Consider the following 18,846-nt stretch of genomic DNA (forward strand, 5'->3'; position numbering starts at 1 on the left):
ATGTTTTGATCCGTACTTATTCCATATGAACGAGAACTAAAACTCAATTTAGATTCTTTAGACTCTTCATTTCATTTTTTCTAGCAAATTAATTTTTAATTTGTTATCTGAACGTCCCTGAGGGAGGCCCTCAGATCTCAATTCTGATCAGAATATCTATGTATCAGAACAAATTTTCAGAGCCAAGTAACATATTGATTTATACCTACTAATTCGAAAGCGTTGAATTCAAATTGATTTACTTTTTTTATTCAACCCCTCTGGACCTTCTCCCTTCATCAGTGCCCTCAAAGTTGCTACAAGTTCCAAAAAATTAGAAATTACTCTTTGTTTGTGACATATTGGTGTGTCAATTCTCACTAATTCGAGGTTGCTGAGTTCGAATATTTACTTACTTTTTGATTTCAATCCCTCGGTGCCCCCGTTTTCAAATTTTATGCATGGGGAATGGGGGTAGATTTTTGATCTATGTATCTACTGTAGGTATGTACTCGTATTTAAAAACTCGATTAGGTAGGTATGCGTTGGCAGCTTAGATAGAGCTGCCATAAATGAGAATTTTAACCACAAACGAAGGAGAAATTTTACGAGAGAAAAAAAAACGAAAATAAAAGTAAACCTCGTACAAAATATTTCTGTAATAAAAACTTACGATAACAGCCTTTTTTTTTCTTTTTAGCGATTATACAAAAAACAAATAGCAATATCGTACAAAAAAATAAGCTAAGATAACATCATTTTATCATTTGTATTTATCGACATTATTGAAAAAAAAATTTCATATAATCGAACATATTCGATCGTAGTATAAATACGCGTACACAAATTATAGATATAGTCTAATTTTCATAAACATATACTATCCTGTAAATGGTAATCAAAGTTTTTTTTTTCATCGACTACGTATTCAATGGTTAATAGTACGCTTATCAAAAGAAAAAAGAAACTATATACATGTATACGAAATAGAAGTATAGTATAAGTCGAATCAAATATAGGAAAATTTGAGATCTGTGCACGATATACAAAATGACATTATGTATACGAGCACCGTGTTATTATATTAAGTTTAACGTACCTAAAATACACTGGGTATTTTATGTCGAGTGTTGTAGACAACTTACGAGTACCTAATATTATAATGATAATAATAATACATAACAACGGATCGACAAAAGTTTGAATAAAAATCGGCTTTATCAAGGAACAATATTACACATACATACTGGTAAAAAAAAAAAAAAAAAAAAAAAAAAAACTATGTTACGTAATACGACGATATTTTATTCAATCGTATCGTCGATCCGGGCGTTATGGGACACAAAAGACAAAATCGCGTAGTTTTCATACATGCAAAACAGTCTAAAACACTCGGTACAAATCAGTTTCATGTTTTGATTAAAAAAACTAAACACGATCCAAGTTTTTTTGCTTTTTTAAAGAACTAAACAACGATAAATTTGAAAAGAATTCAGGTTAATTTATTTAGGCACAATTTATCGTTGTTTGTATACAAATTAAAGTTGACTCGTCTGGCTCATCACCGATGACTTTCCTCGTTGGCTGCTCGAAGAATATATACGACTCGCCACCAAAATGTTCAGCGTAACGATGACGACGTAATGGTAGGTGAATTTTTCTAAGTTGTAATATTCATAGTACATCACTAGGACGTGATCCTGTATCGCTTTCTGTGGCAAAATGAATTAAGATCGTTTTTGTTTTCTTTGTTTGGTTTTAAATACGTAGGTAGTAAATCAACAATCGAAAAGTAGCATTCAAAAATATCTTAGAACCGCATGACCGATACTACAGCAGCGCGTTTTACAGTAGGCAGTGGTAGAAGCTGACCACAAATATGCGAAGCAAACTGACCAAGCAATTTATTTATCTGAATCCGCGTACGCCTGTTTGTCTTCGAGCTAAGATATAAAAATTCTTACATTAACTATAGTGTACCTATTTATATATAAATACACGATGGTAAATTATTCTAGGAATTTTTGCCTTACAACCGAGATGCATCATTACCCTAAACCTTTATACGACCATCAGACGAGTATATTATCCGAATTTGGAATTTTTCAACTTGTTTATCAAAACCTCGCGCGCACGCGAGAATATTCACATATTTTACAATGCCCACCCGTCTCCTTCGTACGTTGGGGATAAAAAAATGAATTTATTAGTAAAATAGCGTACTAGTAGGTACGTAGAGAACATCCGCATAAATTTAAATCTTGATTAGGCGACATCTCCGGCGAAAATACCATTTATACGACTAGGGTGTTTTTTTTTCATCTTACGAGGCAGTATTTCTCTAATTCGAGGTTTCTTTATCGAAGCAAATATCTTATTACGATCATATCGACCGCCCGACTCTATTTATTCTCCTTGATTCGTTTTGTTATTTTATTTATGCCGATTTAGATTATTATACCGATGTATGTATGTATTATAGGATTAAAGGAAATCGTATTTCTTCAATTTGTGCTCGTCGTCCGGAGTATATTGCAATATGCAACTTATCGTACGTATTTGTTGTTACAGACTTGCATACGGTTGAATTTTTTTGCTGCTTAAGGGGCAAATAAGCTATCGAATATTTTATTCGATCTTTTGGCGCGATTTGTTACCGTGTATGAAGTGAAAATATTTCAGTAGGTACCTACGTAAGTTTGTAGTTTGAGGTTAAAGTGTTTCATTAGGTACTTATAGGTTCAATTTACCTGTTTATTTTGTTTTAAAACACTTTTAATAAAAAAGAAAAATTCTCCAAATTTTTAACAAAAAAAAAAAAAAAAAAAAAAAAAAGGAGGGAAATCCGTGTTAAGAAAGGAAAGCAATAGCTGTACCTATAATAACCAATGATAGCGAAGTAGAAAAACAAAATACTACTCACCACTCGAAAATGTCTTTCAAGTAGGTTGATGCATAAAAATAGTAATTCATTTGATGAAGTTTTTGAAAACAACGTTAGTTGGTAGGCAAATCAAAATGCTTAAAGTGGTTTCATCAAGTGAGATGTTTATTCGATGTGATTTATTAAAAAATTACTCGTAAAGAAATTTTGTAATTGAAACCCATGTTAGCTGGGAGAGTAATAAAATCATAAATCAAAATACCTAAAGTGGTTTTATTAAATGAGATGTTTGAAATATGTAGTTTATTAAAAACAACGTAAGCTAGATGAAGAATAGTATCTTATAAAGCGGTTTTCTAATGATTTGAAACTCATTAAAATTCAGATTTTTGCAAGATTAGAAAGGCCTTCATCGATAAAGACTTCCCCAAAGCCTTCCCCAAATCCTTCGCCAAAGTCTTTGCCTGAGTTTTTCCAAAGTTTTTGCCAAAGATCCAATCATTTGGTAAATTTTTGCTGAAATTTAGCAATGTTATTTGAAGGAAATTTAATTACATTTTAACAATATTTTAAATTAATTCTGGAAATTTTTAACATTTTAGACGAATTTTGCAAGATTTCTCTCAAGTTTAGAAACATTTAATCGACTTTTTACTCAAGAAACAGTTCTCATTTGGCATTGTGTTTTGTACTAAATTGACATTCAAACGAAATTTTACGACGTTTTATGTAATTTTCGCTCAATTTTGTAATGTGAGCTTATAGAGAAAAAAAATCAAGGCATGCTGAAAATTTTTCACACCCCCCCCCCCCTCTGAAGCAACCATATTTTTTTTTCAGATTCAGGTTGAGAATAAGTTAATGTTTACAAAACCGATTTTTCCGAAAGTTTTTTCAAAAAAAAGTTTTCTCGTACTTGAGAGTAAAAAATTTCCTTTCTTTATAAAATGAAGTTTTCCCAGATTTCTATTAATTTTTTGGTAGATTTTAGAAGAATTTTGGAAGATTAAAGTCAATTTCTAGGATATCCTCTTCATCAACTTTTGTAAGTTTTTTTTATCATTTTTATGACATTCAAATAAGTTTTGTCGACGTTTTATGAAATAATTGACTAATTTTTTCGGGAAATTACATCGATTTTAATTTTTCTCTTCCACTAAACATGGAGCATTCTTGCAAAATACCTCCATAATAATCATAGATAAACTTTGATCAATTTTTTTGTTATTTTCAAAATTTTTCAAAATTTTAGACAGTTTTTCATTGTTTTTATTTAAATAAATTTCAAAGCAACATTAGCTCTATTTTTTTTTGAAATTTTGTCAATTTTTTGTAAATTTTTACTTTTTCCAGATTTTTAGGCCGATAAGTATCTTACAATTTTTATGATAAGCATATTTAGATTGGCATAGTTATTCGGCGAGATAAGAACAGTCATCAAGAAGAAAAATTAGAATATTTTCACATCACGTTCACGTTGGTTTGGTATACGTAAGAAGCTCAGCATCAAAACGCTCTCGTTAATAATACATAAGAACCTATCTACCAACTTATCAACCTATCAGCTTGACGACTAACGAGGAAAAAGTACAGATGGGAAAAGAATGAACATCGACGAGCATAAGAAATAATTGAATAATTAATCCCCGACGGAATGACTAACACCGTTTTGGCTTCAGTTAATCATCGATTCGTATAAAATCAGCTTTAGTAATTTAAATTTGCAAATTGTTTACTCGACAAATACGAACCTTTTAGCGGTCACTCGGAGAAAATTATCGTAGATGTTGACGGCGGCGTTGCACGACGACGACGCGATGGCAACGTTACGGGTAAAAAAATCTCAAAAGAAATCCGGTACTTTAACCATTTACCTACCCACCCTGCGTTATCTGACAACAGAAACCAACGAAGAGAGAAAAATAGAGGAAAAAGTCCACAGACCGTTTCACGTAGCACTTCGATAAAATCGAGCATTCCATTTGATGCAGACGATAAAAAAGAACAACTCATTGTACGTTTTACTAGAAGGGTATAGAAGGAAAAAAAAACACCTCGACTTCAGCTCCCATTTTTATAAACCACCTATACAGTCGTGTAATTTCAATTCGAAAAAGTCAGCTAGTCAATAAAATAATTTGTTGGAAGTGAAAACGTTCACGAAACGAAGCAAAAATAGATAAATAAAATTCGATTTAATCGAGAGTTATTTCTCCATTTCAAACCGCATTTGCGCTAACGTGAAATCCGATCACAATCGTACAATATACGAGATTCAGGTAGGTTTCCTTTTACCTCAACGTAGACAAGGGGAAGGTTTTTTACAGTCTATTCTATACGTACCTACAATCGACGAGACAAGATTAAATGATATTTAATTGGTATTAATTTGCGATGATCGATTCCCATATATATGAAAGATGTTTTTTGTTTTAGTTTGTATATTACTTAATGAAAAATGACGTAGGTATAATTTGACTTTTACTATCAGATCAAAAGTTGATCGAAATTTTCCATCTGTTTCATGCGGAATAATATTTCTTCATTAATTTGCGTAATAATTTTAACGTAGCGTGAATTATTTGATTGACATATATTAAACTGCCAGTTGATTTTATAGGTTAGAGAATTTTAGGTAGGTACCTTTTTATTTACAAACTAAAAATGATTCGGATGTTTGAGTTGTTAGATAATGATGCATTCGATGAAAAGAAATATTCTATCAAATAAATTACTATATCGAACTTATTTATACATATCATATGCGTGGGGGAATTCTGCGAATTTTCTACTCAAAAGCGCATACAAGCTTATCTACTATACCTAAGACAAGGAAGCAAAAGTTGAGCCTATTTTTTGAAATTTACGCTTCTTCGAGGTTGATAGAGATACTCATCAAGCTCTTTTATTATATTCTGTTTGATTTTCATGAATATAATGGGGAAATGCCCTTCATCGAGAAGAGTTTTAAGTAGGGTTCTTGAAATGAAAAAAAAAAAAAAAAAAAACTCCAACATGCTCTATACACCTAAAAGCTATTTTAACTAAAATAAAGGACAAATGAACCATAATTAATCGAAGCATTCTCTATAAAAACTTTTTTTTTTCATAAAAAAGATGAAGCTCAACTTGGCTATATTGGCTGCTGATATATTTAAGGCAGAAAAATTTTTTTCGTTGGCAAATGGGCGAAAAGTTTATATATAAGTCGTAAATTTGACGTATTAAGTATAAATTATGTTGTTAATTTTGGGGCGATATATATAAACTTACCAGCATCGAGAATAATATCAGTTATGTCGACAGTTTGATTTATTGTACGGTCTCTCCTAATGTCAAGTAAGGTTGGTCTATAATTACTGGCACTTTCTTCCTGGTCATTATTTTTATGTTTTACATTACTACTTCTACTTTGGGCTTTACATCCAAACCACCAATAACCGACATCTCGGGGGAAAGGCGGATCTGTAGTATCGACCTGCGAAAATGAAAACGTTTGCGATAAATAATTAGCTAACTATACGCGTATATCCCTAATTTCCTTAATAATTAACAATTGGTTGATCATTTTGCGATAAAATACGCAGCGATGGTTAAATCGAAGGGTTACACTTTTAGTTACACTGTATTCGTATGTACGTATACTAATTGTCTCTGTGTCAGGTTTTATTTTTCAACCACATAGGTACTCGTACATAAATACTTTGCAGTAATTATCGTACGTGTTTTATGGGTAATTGTATACTCGTATTATTCGATATAATTACAAGAAACCGATGAAATATACAAACAAAGTATTTAAAAATTTACGTACTGCGAATGTTCTATCGTTAAATCTGTAGTATTTGCCTCCTTTGAAAAAGTACGTGTAACCGTTGCTGTATTGAAAAGCGTCGTCTAAATCGTCCGGTATTCCTTCCCAGTTGCTGATTGGTTTAGGATAGGTGCTTTTAACTGGTGGTTTTTGAGCCGGATCGAATTTCCAGAATTTACTGCCTGTAATGTTATTTAAAGTGTTAGATTTGAATTGAGATAGGCGTTTTTTCACTGAAGTAAATAGCATAAGATTAAATAGGTACCCATAAATACACCCAAATACACGAGTATCATTGATAGCCATATTTGAATGTCATCGTCTTTTTGTTGCAGGACAAATGAAAAAGTATGTTTAAAAAATTATCATTTTCAAAAAAATGGTAAAAATTGGGTTTCGCCAAATTTTTATAGAAATGATCTGATATGGATATTTTTATGCATCAGAACCGCCAGCGTTGAATTTTCGGCTCTGAAGTCTGAGCCTATTTTAAAAACTTATGAAAATTTTGAGAATAAAATTTGCAATTTTTTCACTTTTTGGAAATATTTATATGAGATTAGAAATGACGAGATGAAATTATTTTTGTAAGAATTCTTATCAAAGTAGCAGAAGATAGACTTTTTCTTAAAAAGTAAGCTGTTTAAAATACTCTGTTGCATAATTTTTAAAACCTATTTTAAAAGCATACATACTTAATTATGAAAATTTTGAGAATTTGCAATTTTTTCACTTTTTGGAAATATTTATATGAAATTAGAAATGATGAGATGAAATTATTTTTGCAAGAATTCTCGTCAAAGTAGCAGAAGATGGGCTTTTTCTTAAAAAGGAGGCCGTTTGAAAAACTCGGTTGCATAATTTTTCAAAAAATTTCAACGTTTAGAGACCCCTGGCACCGAACTTTTGAAATCAGCTCCATAAATAGACTCAAGATGGCACATCATTTTTAAAAATTCAAGAAAATTTACCATTTTGGAAATCTTTTGATTATCTTTGAAAAGATTGATCACTCCTCATGATCGAAATTTAGAGTTAAAAAAATCAATTTTGAAAATATCGCTTTTTGAGAAGAGAAGCGTTCGATCAATTTTTGAAAAAATAAAAACAAATAAAAGAACAAAAAAATCGGAAATGAATCGATTTTTGGAGATTGATAAATCGAGTTTCGATCTGGGTCGATTTTCGAACAATGGGTCTATTTTCGAGACTGGAATTTGTCTATTTTTCATTTCGAACGTCCAATATCGATCATGCGAAATCGAAAAATCGCAAAAAAATCGATTTTTAGGGGTTCGATTAATCGATTCTAGATAATGATGAATTGTTGATAAAAAAATCTATTTTTGAGGCTAAAATTGATTTTTTGTTTCGAGCGAAATCGATCATATGAAATCGAAAATCGCAAAAAATCGATTTCCTCAGTTCGATTAATCGAATTTTGTTTATGAACAATTTTTAATTCGGAAGTCCATTTTTCATTTCGAACATATTCGACAATATAAAAGTATGCTAAGTAATCGATTTCTTAGGGTTCGATTAATCGATTTTTGATCGAGGAATCTATATTTTTTGAGACTAAAAATTGATTTTTCGTTTCGAGTGTAATCGATAATATGAAATCGAAAATCGCAAAAAATCGATTTCTGCAGTTCAATTAATCGAATTTTGTTTATGGGCAATTTTCAATTCAAAAGTTTATTTTTCATTTTTTTTTTCATTTTGGATAAAATCGACAGTATAAAATTAGATGTGAATCGATTTTTTTAGGGTTCGATTACTTAATCGATTTTAGATCATGATCAATTTTTGATCGAGAAATCTATTTTTGAGGCTAAAAGTTGATTTTTCATTTCGAGCGTAATCGAACATATGAAATCGAAAATTGCAAAAAATGGATTTCTGGGATTCGATATTGATCACATTTTGATCATGATCAATTTTAGGTCATCATCAATTTTTAATCGAGAAGTCTATTTTTTTATTTTGAGTCTAAATTTTTTCATGTGAATCGATATGTTGGGGCTCGATAAATCGGTTTTCGATCAACATCGAATTTTGATTAGAAGGCATATTTTCAAAGCAAGCAAAAATCAATTTTTCAAATTTCATCTCGAACATGATCGATTTCGTAAAATTTAAAATGGCAAATAAATCGATTTTCAAAGCTCGATCAATCGATTTCTAGTCATGATCAGTTATTGATCAAGATGCTTATTTTTGAAGCTAAAATTGATTTTTCATTTCGAACATGGTCAATCATAAGTATGATATCGAAAGTCGAAAATAAATCAATTTTTTTTTGTTCGTTTAGTCAATTTTCGATCACGATCGTTTTTTAATGGAGAAATGTAGGCTACCCCTTCCGATTACTCTGAAAAAAAATGTCAGAGAAGTCATTATCTGCCACACTGATTCAACTTCCAAAATAGCAAATTTACTGAAAAAATTCTCCGCAGTTTCCAAACTTGTTAAAATTTTGAATTTTAAGAATCAATCAAGTCCTCGAATATTTTTCAAGGTGATCTATAATGCCGAAGTTTATCTATTCAAATACTTTAGAAAAGTGTCCACAGCCACCTGGCTCCGCTCCATGCATTTCCCTTCAATTTGAAAAAATCATCTAATTAGGCATTAGTGCTGAAATTTGAATCGAATAAAATACTTGAAATGAAACTCGCTGGTTTCATTTTCCTTCAAAAATTCATTACAATACAACGAAGGTTTAAGTAGGTAATTTGAAAATTCTACCAACAAAATTTTTTCAACCAAACAAATTTTGGCCTTTCTCGCTTATTTTTGGTGAAAAAAATTATGGGATTATTAAAACTAGTAGTAAGATTACGAATAGTAGGTCTACGTACCCTTGAAGAAGTATATTTTTCCATTACCACTCCAAACCATAGCTCCTTGAATATTATCGGGGATACCGGTGAATCCTTCGTTAATATCTTTGGGATATTCTCCGTCCACTTTTTTACCGTCGTATTTCCAATATTTAGATCCCTTGAAGAAATAAGTTTTACCATTTTTATAGGTAAAAGCCGCATCAATGTTGCCCGGCAGACCGACCCAACTTCCCCCAATAGATTTAGGATAACCAGCTGCAACTCCGTCTTCGGTTAGTTTCCAGTAATTTTGACCTGCCGAATAGAAAATTTCATAGTCAAATGAACGGATTGACGCGTGGGAATATTTTTTTATAAAACGTGTCTTATTGTTGCAATGCTGCAGACTTTTACGTACCTTTAAAAACGTAAGAGACACCTTCTTTGGAATTGAATATAGTGTCGAAGGATCCATCTTTACATAATTCAGGATCACCGTCTGTTGTAGGAGGCGATGGGGTGTTTGGCGGAGGAGTTGTCATTATTGGTGGCTTAAGAGTTGACGTAGGTTTACCACTGCCTGCTCCTTCGGCGTCATCGTCCGTGCTGGGTCGTTCACTTGCCCCATATAGAGCTTGAATACCATCGACATCATCCGGATGTAACTCGAAATTCGGATCGTAGCCGCCATAAAACGGATACATCACTGCTCCTTTGACGTCCGAATGCGATAAACCTAACGCGTGTCCGAATTCGTGAACGGCTACTTGGAAGAAATTCGTACCTGTGGAAAAAGAATTTTGAAATTAATACTGAATGACCCAGATGATTATGTTGATGATTTTTTTTTTGCATGTTGAATTACCTGAGCCGACGTTAATGGTCCATCTTTCTGAATCGTCGAAATGTACATCGCCACCATAGACAGGGAAATACGCATGCGCCAAAGTACCTCCTGGTCCATCGAATGGATCCGAATCACCGTGATCGTATGTTTCAAATCTTATATCAATATGTGCCTGCGATATACAATAAATAGGGTAAGCTTGGGACCATTTAAGACGAGAAAAATATATACAGAATACAGTACGATGCTGGTCGACCGCTTAGACCTACGCGAATGAGAAAGAAGTCGATTAGAATTCGGCCTTTTTCTTTATTTTTTTTTCTCTGTTTACTTTACGCACGCATAATTTAATTTCCACATTTTGATCATGAATGAAGAAGAAAAAAAACAGCTGTGTTAAGTAGCAAAATTCAACGTCGAACCTAAAAAATAGCTGGTACAAAAATGAACCTTTTGAAGCGAGAATTTCATGAATTTTTTAGGATTTTGATGTGATATGATATACAAAATTTATATCGATACAATTTAATATTTTCTGCATCGCCATTAAGAAGTAAAATAACAATTTTTTGCCGAACGTATTCGCGATGTAACGTTCAACGCTGTTAAAATGTACGTAGTTTCTATTATCTTTTAGAATAGGTTTAAATATCTCTCATCAAAATGAAGCTAACCCTTTTGGGAAACATAGTGTGTTTAAAGGTTGCGCGGCTAAAATTTAAATTCAACAATGTCATCGTAGCTATGTCAGCTTTAAACGTGCAACTTGCGTGTAGAATAAACTTTTCAACTCGAACGTAACGCTTTAACGTCTTTATATATTTTTCCTCATTTTTTTTTCCTCCAGCGAAATGTTCACTTTTTTCCCACCAGATATAGGTACCTATTGTACATTTCGAGACAGAGTAGCTTAAAATGGTCTGATTTTTCATGTACGAGACTACGAGTACAACGACGGTATCGCTAGGCGGCCGATTTAATAATATCTAAGTATATCTGACTTACCGATCCGCTGGATACTTTACGGAATCGTAAAGGCGTTACGTCAGACCACATGGCAAAAGCACGTTCGACCGTTTGATCCATTTTAGGTTTGGACATTTGTTTCGTGTATTTTGATACCTTGTAAGTCAAGTCTTTCGTTTTCCATCGACTACCTGCGAAATGGAAATGGATTTTTTCAAAAGTAAATATTCATTCGTCCTTTATGTAAACCTGTTCGTAGGAGTTATGCAGGGGTGCATACTGAAAGCATATTACATACCTTGTAAAATATATCGTTTACTTCTATGTCCACCGTAACCGATTTTATCCCGGACACCGCATCTTGGCATGGACATCATATGCATGGTTTCATCATCCAGATATCCTGAAATTATACGATTTTAAAATGTTAGAATCATATCGCTACTCATTATATGTTTACCTGTATCTTACCTGTATGCGTAAGTCTATAGGTAGGTACTAGGTACTAGGTAATGGTGTAATGGAAATATACCACCACGGATGTTGAATTCTTCGGTACATTAATGACTTTCAAATTAGACCTACCTCGTGTAAAATTATTGACCCTCATTTAGATCATATTTTCAATCGTGACTTTTAAAATGAGCAATTTTACCGAGTTACGATTAAATTGCGCGAATTTTTCACGCATATTTTGAATACGAGTGGAATTTTTCCAAGATATGGTTTCATGGGCTTGAAGAGTTGCCTATGTAGGATGTTTGAAGGAGTTCGCAGTAAGTTCAGGGCTGCCTATAGTGAAGCTGGGAGAAATTTATTTAGAGAATATTTCACCAGGTTGTACCTACTGAAAAAAAAAGGCTGGTTTCAGAAGCTGTTTTCCAACTTTACAGACTCTTTGAATATCGAGCTCAAGTACACAGAAATTAATGGAAGAGGAGAAGAGTCGTAATTTCCAAATGCAAGCAGTAGTAAATTTTATGAAGGTACCTAAATTCATAATCGATTTTTTTTTTTTTGGGGTGTTTGTGAAGCTAAATTGAGAGAAGGGGGGCTTCTGTTTTGAAACTTCAAATTTTATTCCCCCCCCACTCAAGGTTAAATTATTTCATTTTAAGAATTTTTTCGACTAAAAAATGGAGATTGGTAAAGTATACCTACTTTGATCGTATTTGAAGTACCTATCAAGGATCTTGAAACATACAAAAAAAGGAGTCAAATGCTTTGAAAATTTTGAAAATTAATATTAGCATACTTACAGCAATTTTTAAATATTTTTCTTTAAATCAAAAAAGAAAACAACACTCAAAAATCAAGCTTTCAATTCAATTCTTTAGAATGCGAACATAATGGATCGTATGATTTATTGATCTTTACTCTTAATTTATCGCCAATACAACGCATGGTCCTCTCAACTGATGACAATTGAGGATTGTAGGCGTTAGTATGAGCCACTTGAATGTTGTGTGACTCAAGCAAGTTATGTCACAAGTCAGATATAAACTGAGAGCCATTGTCGGTGATGATTTTTCTTATTTTCACCTTGTGATTTTCTATGTCATGAATAACAGTTGTCATTTGTTAACAAATTGACTTCTTTTTTATATTGAATAAATGACTTCTTTTTTATATTGAATAAAGTGGGAAGCCACGCTTGATTCATAAAAACGTCTTTAACAACCAAGAGGTATTTAGGGTCGTTTTTGGGTGCTGGTAGGGGTCCAAATAAATCGAAAGATAAGATATCAGCGAGAACATATGCCTCAATTTGCGCATATTCAATGGTCTTGTGATTTGTGTAGTTTTTATTCACTTTGCAAATAATACACACCCACTTGACAATAGATTTGCCGCTTTCAGCCGAAATGCCGGTTGTTTTTTGCAAAACTGCCACTTGAAAGGCGCTCAAAAGTGACAGTGAATTTGCCGGTGAAAAAATGCCGGCTAGAAGCGGCTACTTTTAAGAAAACAGCTACTTAAACAGCCACTTCTGACCAGCGAATTGCAGTTTTTTTAATTTGCCGAATCGCCGGTTCTCCCTAGTGAAAAATCACCGGCTAGAAGCGGCTACTTTTATAAAAACAGCCGTTTTTGAGCCGCGTTTTAAGCAGCAGTTTTTTATTTGTTGATTCACCGATTACAATGCACATGCGCAACGTATGTTTCACAACTCATTTTCAAAAAATTTAAAGGAAAGTACGAAGTGTGGTACACGTATACCGCTTGAAAACAAATATTTTTATGTTGCTGCGCTGAATGGTGAGCACTCTGGACTTCCACGCAGGACCGCGCAGGAGTCATGGGTTCGATTCTTGCTTGGGTTTGAAATTTTTTGTAGTTTGGTAGATTTTTCAGCGCTTCAATGAATTAATCAGCCACTTTAAACAGCCGCTTTTGGCCGGCGTTTTTTTTACCAGCAAATTTACTGTCATTTTTGGGCCGGCTTTTTCACCAGCTTTTCGAGCGGCGAATCTATTGTCAAGTGGGCATGTTGTATGTATATGTCTCTGATGTAGGATAGGGAGTTGGTGTGATAGTAAATGTGTTGAAATATTATATCAAGTTTGGCTGCCCCTACGTGTCCATATAGGCACAATGTAGATAATCAACTGTGTCTTAAAACAGCTCACTAGGTAGACAAAGAGCTTTTGAACCATTTTCAAGTTTTCTCTGTAGAATTAAAGCATAATTCTAACCATACAAAACCCAAATTCGTTTGAAGAGCAAAAATCCATTTGAAGAAACTTACTTATGGGTACAAAAATGAGTTTGAAAGCTAATGAAATCATCTCGGTATAACAAAACATTTTTGAAAATGGAAGAAATATTGACTTTAAAAATTTCAGACGTTCGCCCCTCTTCTTCTCCTTGACTGTTTCAAGACCTCAGTCGACAAAAATTCTTCAATAGAGGAATTTTCGATGCTTTCAAAAACTTAGTGTTAAGTGTACTTCTTGAATTTTGATCGAATTCACGAAATAACGGTTTTAAAACCTACGGTTCAAGTCAAGAATTCGAAAAAAACCAGAAAGAAAGCCCAGTTTTTATATTGCTGGTGTTCAACATTTCGCTATCACCTCCAAATTTTAAAAATCATTGATTTTTGGCTTTAGGTATATATGGGTTCTTACTTCCCGACTTGATTTCCACTTTTGCCACTGCTTAATAGGCTGTAAACTAATCAAGCATCTCCATCTCATGATTAACAGAGAATCGCTGGCTATGAACTGAATTTTTAAACGCCGCAACCACACTAATGCATCATAATGAGTAATAAACTCAGACACTTCCGTAGAAAAATATAGCTCAAACAATTTAAACGTTTAGTTTTACGCAGAGTTGGCGCGATTCGAATCGCGTGAAAGAATCGAGAAAGAATCCGATTCTCACGATTCGAATCGGATTCGAATCGCGGTTCCCCAAGTCAAAAGAATCGGGAAATGCAGGAATCCGATTCCCTTTTATAGAGAATTGCACCGCCTCGATTCCCTGCGATTCCTTGCAGATGTTTTTCACGTGTTAAAACAGTGAAATGTACTGTTTTTAATGACTTTTAAGTGATGCATTTGCATTTTGTAGCTCGGGACTGATGACATTTTTTTAAAGGTTAGCTGTTGTGTGAAAATATCTTGAATCATCGATTCTATACAGTGAAGGAATCGCGCAACGTAAGAATCGGATTCAATTTAATGGAGAATCGTGCCTTCTCGATTCCCTGCGATTCCCTGTTCACAGCAACAAACAAAAGAATAGAACATGCAAAATGAGCATATACCAAGTTGGGGAAATTACTCATTTCATTTCAGATTCATTTGTGCAGTCCTGAAGTTGAGAAAAATTAGTATTTGGGAATCGGAATCGGAGGGAATCGAGAACCGCTAAAGAATCGGATTCAGAACCGGATTCGCTTTGTGAAAGAATCGAGACTGGAGAATCGCGATTCTCCCAAGTATGAGAATCGTAATTCAGGAATCCGATTCTGACGAACCAAGGAATCGCGCCAACTCTGGTTTTACGAGTACCTACCTAAAATTAAAAACCTTCTCATCAGACGTAGGGTTGCTCTCTTTCGTTTTTGGACAAATGACAGTAGCTAGGTAGGTACCCTATTCGATGTATGGGTAACGTGCACCTATATCTGGATTGATTAATGGAAGATATCAGCGCCACATGACGTTTCTCGATTTCAAATCCCCAATTAACATTTTCGCTAACAGATCTCAAGAGAATGAATTCTAATCTTTTCACCAGCTTTATAGTTTTGAACGTCGCGTCATGCTCGTGCTGCAAGTCGATCATTTGCCTGAACCTCCCGATTGGTAATGAATTTTCCCCATTTGAGTTCACCTTTTGCAAGTTTAGCTACCTATAGCATCAAAAACCTACGTAAGTAATCCAAATGTAAGCTTTTCTCTTCGAAACATACACAGCTCGATCTGAATTACTCTCATTGCTTCTCTGTAAGTACAACCGGTTCCTTCTCATGCTCCTATTTATGGAATGTACATACATAAGTACGTATGACGAATACGAGCACGTGTCCGTTTAAGTAATTTAGATATTTACGTATGTACATTTTCTTCCATCGTGCCACTCTGTCTGTGTTGTTTCCGCAGCGAAAACTTTGACTCGAATTACGTATGTAGGTATATACGCTACAGTCATACTCTCGTATAGGTATAAACAATCTGAGAGGCAAAAAATGTCGCAGCAAAACGAGCGAATGGTAACGACAAAATTGTACGAGTACGTGTGTGGTATAGATGGCTTGAAAAATATGGCCAGTTTGAAGCGACGACGACCGACCGACCGACCGACCGACGTACGAGTTAACGAAGTGTAAAGCTCTCGGTACATTTATTCGTATATTTACTCCGGGATTGCGAATTATTTTTTTCACTTGTTTTCTGACTGACCAACTGTATAAGTTGGCTTGAAATTTGAACCATAAGTGCTGTATAGGCTACGTATACGCGGCGCTGTCGTTTGCCATATTTAATTGGACGAGTTTAAGGAAAAAAGTATCTACTAAATGGCCATTTTTCAAAATTAATGTAGCCGGGTAACCTAGTTTTTGAATGTGGCGCCCGTCAAAGAATATAAAATAAAAATTAAAAATACGCTGCGGATTAAAAACAGATTCCTCTTGAAAAGTTTTCGCCGCGTATTCGCGTAGCGAGGCGAGCTCACCTGTCAAGTTGAGACCGGCGAAAGCTTGAAATTCTGTTACAGCCCTAGACATAGTTTCTTCCGACATAAGCTGACCGGAGTGCGGATTCTTGACGCGAGGACTTAGATAACCGTAATGCGATAAATAAAGCTGAAACAGAGGAAAGAAAAAAAATAATGAAAATAAAAATTAATGCGTCGCATTGGTTTTTAAGTTGCTAAAAACAAATAAGTATACGAAGTGGGTTGGGACACACAAGGGATCTGATCGAGGTCTGAACAAATCTAATCTGATCAAAACTCTAATCAACTCACCTACTACAGAATTTTCAGCTCACCATCATTCATCTCTCTTTTCCTCAACCCCCACCCCCTCCGGCACACCATTACCAACCATTTTGCTCGAAACATTTCTTCATCGCGACGAGGAATTTTCAGCGAAGATATTCGAAACCAACCTCGAAAAGTAGATCATTTCAAAGACCATCTAATCCTTTGACTTTTATACTTGTTACATGCGCCATGTACTGTCTTATACTGTCTACCTATTGAAACAGTCATTAACTGGTCAACCGACCAAGTTCGCCAGAAAAAAGTGGGAAAAAACGTACCACATGTTACGTTTACAATGTATGTAATATAAAAAGTTTCAATATCATTAGGCGTAATAAAAATGAACTTAAACACTTAAACAAGATGAAAAACTTGTGCAAAGAGAAATCCGGCTCGTCTTTATGTGATACTCTTTGTTTGAATGGTACAGCTTCGCGTGTTCCATTCTCTTCTCTATTTAATAAAATTCCTTTCGTGATACGAGTAGAAAAAGCCAAATTACTATTTTGGGTTTTAGACATTCGCCATCTCTAACCTCGACAAAAGGTGGTCAATTTTTTATATTACAGTATTTTTTGGGGTACAAAATGGATTACAAATTTCATGATGATTAGGTACACGCTACATGAAAGCCGAAAGGGCTTTGACTCTTCATTACCTACCTACTTCCTAACCAGTAAAAACTTTGATTTGATATTTTCATTAGATTTGAACAATTTCAATCATATTATCTACTTAGGTAATTACTTAATTTTTACAAGTTCTGGAGTATTTTCGTGCATTTCTATCATTTTTTTCAAAATGTTTTTTTAAAAAAATAATTCTGCAAAAGTCACCATTCAATTTCTCAAATTTGAAAGATGAATGCCAACATATTTTTATAGTCCGGGGAGGCATAAGGTTCTATTGCACCCCCCCTATCGATGCTCCAAGACAACTTCTTTCTTAAAGGGGGATTCCTAAGGAACATTTGTAGCCCTTGTCCTCAAAGAAAAAGTGGCCCTACTTACAAAATGGCAGCCATTTTGATTGACAGGTCAGCCGGAATCTCAGATTTTGTGTCCCAACGTAGCACTTGCACGACATTTTTTAAACCGTACAAAGGTAGCTCGAAAGATCAGGCAAAAATTTATCGCCTGTCAAAATTTCAAGTAAGGTAAAGTGCCCAAATTCCACCCAGTGCCTAATTCCAACCACTTTCAATTTCTCGTCCGTTGATAACGCTACCTAGCGGGTGTTTGTGAAATTATGTTGCTAAAGTGATTAAATGATGACGTACAAAACGCCAGCACCTGAAAGCCAAATGGAAAAAAATCATCGCCGAAAAACCACATTTCAAAATTGCCGGTTGCAAGGAAGCTCGGAGAAAAATACCGATGGAATTTTTTTAACGAAGTTTTTCGTCAAGTTTGATGAATATATCTTGAAAGTAGATAGTTTTCAACGTATGTGCGGTATTCATTTGTAGGAACCACTCACGGAAGGCCCATTAATTTCACAATTTTCAAATCTCTGTGGGGGTCCTAATTCCAACCACCAGCAAGTACAACATGATAATTCATTTTCAAAAATTTTTAATACCCAGTAAATTAGTGGTAGGTAGGAGAAAAGAGCTGCCGTCATCATTGTTGAGTGAAATTAAGGCCTTTGAGGGGAAAAATATCGTCAGATACACCTCTTTTTACATAATGAATTTTTGAGTCTTTAAATTCAGGTATGATGGAGAATCTTGAAATTTTGTTTTTTATGGCCCTCAAATTTGCAAATCTCGGCATGTGACACTTTAATAATAAATGAAGATTTAATTACTTTTGTATTTTAATCAATAAACTTTGTATTTTTTGCAATTTACGCTACTTTTTTTCATAGTGAAAGTAGGTGGTTGGAATTAGGGACCCAAAAATAAAAATTTGCGATTTGACACTTTTCACTAAAACTCATTTTATTTTTTCTGGGGATGGTTTTTCCACAAGGTGACAATGCCAAATGAATTTTGAATAGTTACTTTATCAAATGGTTACACAAC

At 34.1% G+C, this 18,846-nt stretch overlaps 1 protein-coding gene across 2 annotated transcripts in view; it reads right to left on the bottom strand.

The window, feature by feature from the left end:
* Nucleotides 1-623: 623 nt before the first annotated feature.
* The window catches only part of Mmp1 (Matrix metalloproteinase 1), a 62,768-nt gene continuing 44,545 nt past the window's right edge, over nt 624-18,846 (bottom strand). Inside the window, exons 2-10 of one of the 2 annotated variants that reach the window (XM_065351767.1) lie at nt 16,509-16,638; nt 11,617-11,721; nt 11,358-11,509; nt 10,371-10,524; nt 9,924-10,289; nt 9,542-9,820; nt 6,678-6,859; nt 6,137-6,341; nt 624-1,691 (exon numbers count right to left, since the gene is read on the bottom strand). In XM_065351767.1, the coding sequence (XP_065207839.1) occupies nt 1,654-1,691; nt 6,137-6,341; nt 6,678-6,859; nt 9,542-9,820; nt 9,924-10,289; nt 10,371-10,524; nt 11,358-11,509; nt 11,617-11,721; nt 16,509-16,638 (1,611 nt within the window). In that variant the 3' untranslated portion in view covers nt 624-1,653. Of the gene's footprint in view, nt 1,923-6,136; nt 6,342-6,677; nt 6,860-9,541; nt 9,821-9,923; nt 10,290-10,370; nt 10,525-11,357; nt 11,510-11,616; nt 11,722-16,508; nt 16,639-18,846 lie in introns of both variants that reach the window. The other variant, XM_065351768.1, reaches the window with a different exon arrangement.

This window comes from Planococcus citri, chromosome 2 (genome assembly GCF_950023065.1).
Source record: "Planococcus citri chromosome 2, ihPlaCitr1.1, whole genome shotgun sequence".
NCBI lineage: Eukaryota > Metazoa > Arthropoda > Insecta > Hemiptera > Pseudococcidae > Planococcus > Planococcus citri.